At 35.1% G+C, this 5,463-nt stretch overlaps 1 protein-coding gene across 1 annotated transcript; it reads left to right on the top strand.

Moving 5' to 3' along the window:
- The first annotated feature begins 487 nt into the window (after positions 1-487).
- CLPR4 (CLP protease R subunit 4) lies at positions 488-3,921 on the top strand. The gene is made up of 7 exons (XM_089606880.1): positions 488-855; positions 1,510-1,713; positions 2,341-2,396; positions 2,541-2,667; positions 2,820-2,897; positions 3,321-3,434; positions 3,527-3,921. Exons 1-7 carry the CDS (start codon positions 565-567, stop codon positions 3,596-3,598), a joined length of 942 nt encoding a protein of 313 aa, XP_089463006.1. The 5' UTR covers positions 488-564; the 3' UTR covers positions 3,599-3,921.
- The last annotated feature ends 1,542 nt before the right edge of the window (positions 3,922-5,463 follow it).

Below are 5,463 nucleotides of genomic sequence, written 5' to 3'. Positions count from 1 at the left end.
TTCGTTTATTTTTTACAAAAAATAATTTGAACTCCCCAAAATACCCTTAATGAAATAATTTTTTATTTTCTATTCTATATAAAAAAAATTAAATTAAAAAATTTCTTTATAAAAAGTTAAGGATTTTTTTTATAAAGAGGGATTTTGATTTTTTTTAATAAAATAGTAAATAAATATTTATTCTATTAAGGGTATTTTAGGGAGTTCAAATTATTTTTTTGTAAAAAATAAACGAAAAGGGTGATATTTGTAATATAACATTTTTTTAGGGGAGGTATATGTCATTTATATTAAACTAAAGGGATATGTCTGATATTTCTAGAAATAGAGGGGATAAATCTCGCATTTCGATTAAACACGAGGGATAGTTTTGATATTTTCCCTCTCTCAAAAGCTCACTCGTCAAAGTTAAAACGACATGTAGTTTTTGCATATCATTCCCTTTCTCTTTTATTATTTTTTTCCCCTGAAAGTATATCTTACATCTTCTTCCTTCACATTTTACCCAAAAAAACGAGACACCTTCCTTCTTGAAAAAAGAACTCCATTTTCAGTGCTCCAGTAATGGAGGTCGCCACAGTGGCTTCGACTTTCGCGCTCCCACCGCGCGCCCTATCGCGTCCCTTTCCTTCGCGAGTGACGTCGATTTCCGTCCGCTCTGCTCACGCGCCGCCGCCGGCGGCGGCGAGCTCGTCTCAATCTCTCCGAACAGCTTCTTCGCTATCCTCAACACTTCTCTCTTCGTTCTCTGGAGGAAGTGGCTCCGGCGAGTTCTCCGGGACGAAGCTCCGACCTCAGTCGCTCAACCCGGCGTCGTTTCGCGGCTCCAAGCCTGTACGAGGCGTCGTCACTATGGTAACCTTCGCACTCTGATACTTCCGTAGGGTTAGGTTTTAGTTGTTGTTATTTGATTGTAATAAATGAATTTTGAGGGCTGTGAGACTGTTTTTTCATTTTAAATTTATTGTGGCTTGAGAATTTATAAACATTGGAACTTGCTCTATTGGAACATCCTTGATTAAAAAGAGCAAAGATAAAAAACGCTAATGCCTAATTTACGAAGTTAGGTACTGAAAATATATCTCAGTAGAGAAACAAGCCTTGTAATTTTTATTTTTTTTTTACTAGAATTGGTCAAGAATAAATTGGAAAACCTAATGCACTATACGGGAATTTCAATCCCACAACTCACAGTATATTGGTGCCTGTGCTGTTTACTCTGTACTCTGTATCTGATGCCCATTTTTTTCCTGGCTATGGAACACTTTCAAATCTTTGCAATTTCTAACCATGAATTCATGATGGGCTCTCTGCTGAAATGTACTCTCTTGTTTTTCTCATTTTTTATTTTTGTTGGTTTCTACAAAGGCTGCAAGTATTTTATTAGTAATGTCACCAATGATGCTTTTGAGGTTCTAACCATCCAAATTTATCTGGGTTTCGATTTTCCGTATGTACCGGTGATGTATGTACATTGTTTCTTATGACTCTTACTTTGGCACTTTGCAGGTTATTCCATTTTCAAGAGGAAGTGCGTGGGAACAACCTCCTCCTGATTTGGCATCTTACTTGTATAAGAATAGAATCGTGTATCTGGGCATGTCTCTTGTTCCTTCCGTTACAGAATTGATACTTGCAGAATTTCTATATCTTCAGTACGACGATGCAGATAAGCCAATCTATCTTTACGTAAATTCTACAGGAACAACAAAGGTTAGAAGTCCATTTACTCTTTTAATTTTAGAAGCTATTGTACGTTTGTCTCTATGTCTATCCACTTGATGAGCTATATATTCCAATCGCCAATAGAACACGATTCAGTTCAATTTTTCTATTCATAATTTTTTTTGCAAAGCTCTTCCTGTAAATGTTAAGAATAACAAAATCAGGCACAGCTAAAAACTCAGTATCTTCTTGTTAAGTAGAGCATACAGTCACTAATAAGAGTTTTAAAAAATGAAAAGAAAAAAGAAACAGGGACTATATTACTAAGAGCAGCACCCCCAAGAGAACTATGAGTATTACCATCTTCGATGCATCCCAGAAATCCTTGAAAAAGCCTTCGCTGTGGCACAGTTTTTTTTTTCACGAACCAGATTTATTTAACCTATTTGCTTCCTTTAAGAACCATCAAAGTTTAAATGCTTACCAAAAAGTTCTTGGTCTAGTGGCCAGGCTCTTGGTTTATTCTCAAGAGGTCTTGGGTTTTAGCCCACCTAGCTATTGCTAGTATTTTTCAGTTCCCAAATGTTTCTTTCCTTTAAAAAATTGAAGTTCAAAAATGGTTTGCTATGATCTTGTGTAGTTGAATCTTTATGTGTGTTTCATCCTCTTTATCAGGGAGGCGAGAAATTGGGTTACGAGACTGAAGCTTTTGCCATCTATGATGTTATGGGGTGATTAATCGCTATACCCTTGTTACATAATGCTGTTTTAGTCTTTTAATGGGAGATGATATTTGAGTGCTTAATGTCGTGACAAAGCTATAGGAATTTTTTTTAGATTTGTGCGTATGGTTAAATCTTTCTGTATTGCTTTAGGTATGTGAAGCCTGCAATATTTACTCTCTGTGTTGGCAATGCTTGGGGAGAAGCAGCATTACTTTTGGCTGCTGGTGCAAAGGGAAACCGCTCTGCTTTGCCCTCGTCTACAATTATGATTAAGCAGGTTATTTATTGATTTTTCTATTTGGGTTCATCCTTTTTGTTATTTTACTCTGTAGGCAATGTTAATTTAGCGATATGTATATATATTTATACATATGAAGAAATGGTATGTGGAGACTTTCTAACCTGAAAATTGTTGTCTTACTTTTGCAGCCAATGGCGAGGTTTCAAGGTCAAGCTTCAGATGTGGAACTTGCCCGAAAGGAGGTCACAAATGTGAAGAAAGAATTGGTAAGTTAACAATCTTTGAAGATACTCAGTTCCATAGCACTGCGCGTAGTAAATATTCTCCTTATTGCAATTCTAATAGTATAATAATATATGAGATTTACCCAGGACCGGAAGTTCAATTGCAGGTGTTTTCATAATTAAAATAACTTACTAAAATCGTCCAATTTTCTTCCGTATTAGAGAGAAAATTGAGATATATGCTTATTTTAGAGCTTGACAATCTATGGATGCAACGATTAAACAACTTAAGAAATGAACTGTCAATCTCATCAGAACGTATGTATGAAAATAGAGTGAGAAATAATAAAAGGAATATGTCAAATAAGCTTCTTCAATCATGCGCTTGATTCAATATTTTAATTTAATTTAACCAATGAGATGATACATGTTTTTGACGTTTCTTTTGGTTATTGTTTCTTAAAGGTTAATCTTCTCGCAAAGCACATAGGAAAATCACCTGAGGAAATCGATGCCGATATTAGGCGTCCAAAATATTTCAGCCCCAGCGAGGCAGTTGATTATGGCATCATAGACAAGGTATCAATACAGACCCGTTGTTCTTTAAATTCACAAAGATCACTCCAGTATCAAAGCCATCAAAATTTACCATTTCTGCCAACTTTCTGCAGGTTATATACAACGAGAGAGGTAATGAAGATAGAGGAGTTGTATCTGACCTGAAAAAAGCACAACTTATTTGATTGTGGGAGAAAAAGCATGGTTTCTCTCCGCGCACAATCAGGTAAATAAAAGCACATGATATGCTCGTTCCATGGATAATTGTTTCGGTGCTTTATTTTTCTTCCTCGATGGTCTAATTACTGCTAAGGGCAAATAATTGAACGGAAATACCAGTCTAGGAAGAAAATTTGTGTTTGACATCTGTTATAGCTGTTGTTTGTTGTACTCTTTTCTTGTTATTTTAGTTATTGGCCTTGTTATGGGTCCTTCAAGAATCTCTGTTATACAAAAGTTTGGGTGATTTCTTCCAAGGAATCCAATAGAGAAAATCCTCCGGTTTTCAGCTGCTGCCTCCCTCTTGCGACCAAAAGTGGTTTATTAATATTTGTTACAATTTTCGTTAATTTTTTTCGTGAATTTTTGTGCAAATAATGGTGGTGATTTGTTATTATAATCTCAGAGTATTGAGCATTCCGAAGGAATTTTCAGACCACATATTACATTTGATTTATTCTAGATTTCTTTATGGTTACATGGTTCTCTCTCTATACCAGAAGTTCAGGAACGGGACACCTGAAAGAGGGACGGAAATGATGTTGACCAATCCATATAATAAACATTTTTTTATTTATTATTAAACCGAAACACCTCATGAGAATATTTTTGGTGGTGATCAAGGGACTACGAGGTCTAAGCTCTTTTGTTTCCAAGGTCGGAAAAAGGAAGTTAAAAGAGTGGGACTAAGAAGAAAAGTGACGTTCTTGCCAAGTACAACATTATAAGGGTTGGCAAGAAAATATCAGTTAGCTCGGAAAATCCTCTGTGGGTGGGTTTGTTGTGTGTCGTGGTGAGTAGCGAAACAAATTCTGTCAAGTTTGCAGGTAAAGGGGCTTCCCGAGGATGAGAATTCCACAACTCTGCTTGGTGCGAGGTTTACGTACAAAATAGAGGGTGACACTGCAAAAACGTCATATCCTCATCAATGCGAAGTCATGGAGTGAATTGGAAACGCTCTAAAGAAGAACTGCATTTATTTATGTGCTTAAGCACGATCCTTTATCTGCAGAATAAATTTTAGACTAAAGAAACAGTAAATCATCAGCCAAGGCTCTCCTATTTTTGCTTTATGCAATAAGCATAGATTTTAGTCTTCCAAAGTTTAATCCTATTTTTATTTATTTATATAACAATCAAACTATTTTGCTAGACAATATAAGTGGAAAACCATGCCAGCTTAATCACACGGACATGAAAACCAATTTTACTAGTTTATGGTCATTTTAAATCAAATTTATTTCACAATACAACTGAAAGTTTCATTAATATAAACAATAGCTAAATTGGTACTATAATAAACACATTCATTTAGCTGCTTTGTAGGAATGGCAATAGGAACACATTCACTGTCTATCCGATTTTTAAAGTGGGTCGAGTGATAGATAGAAAATAACTATGCTCGCTACCTATTGGCCCATTTTACAAAATTAGTATAAATTTTAAAACAAAAACATTAACTCTATATCATGAATCTTAAACATACCACTTCCTAGCCAATTAGCTAAAAAAAAAAAAGGTATGAATTCAAGTGTAAACTCATTTCCATTGTATACCACATTGCCCTCCCGCCTTTTCTTGAGAATCCTACTAAAAGTGATTTTCTTAATGCTAACATCCAGGAAACCAAGTAACAAAGTACGAAATGACAATTTTTAACCTTTTAAATTATAATGAGTATTATCCGTTTACCTTAATAAGACGGGGATTATTTTACTCATGTAAATCAAGTAACTGGTCAATTAAAGGGTGTAGATTAAAATTGCCATTCTTAGATGGTTTCATATGAACTTTCTTTATTTTGCTTAATAAATTGTATAAAGTGGTTATG

Source organism: Urtica dioica, chromosome 2 (genome assembly GCF_054948205.1).
Source record: "Urtica dioica subsp. dioica isolate 48M chromosome 2, U.dioica_male_clone48M_v1_H2, whole genome shotgun sequence".
Taxonomy (NCBI): Eukaryota; Viridiplantae; Streptophyta; class Magnoliopsida; order Rosales; family Urticaceae; genus Urtica; species Urtica dioica.
Note: the sequence above shows the minus strand (reverse complement) of the source record. Positions and strands in the feature narration are given on the sequence as shown.

Coding starts and splice junctions, on each gene's coding strand:
- CLPR4 (XM_089606880.1), top strand. CDS start 565: ATGGAGGTCGCCACAGTGGCTTCGACTTTCGCGCTCCCACCGCGCGCC. Junction 856..1,509: donor TACGAGGCGTCGTCACTATG/GTAACCTTCGCA, acceptor GGCACTTTGCAG/GTTATTCCATTTTCAAGAGG. Junction 2,668..2,819: donor CTACAATTATGATTAAGCAG/GTTATTTATTGA, acceptor TTACTTTTGCAG/CCAATGGCGAGGTTTCAAGG.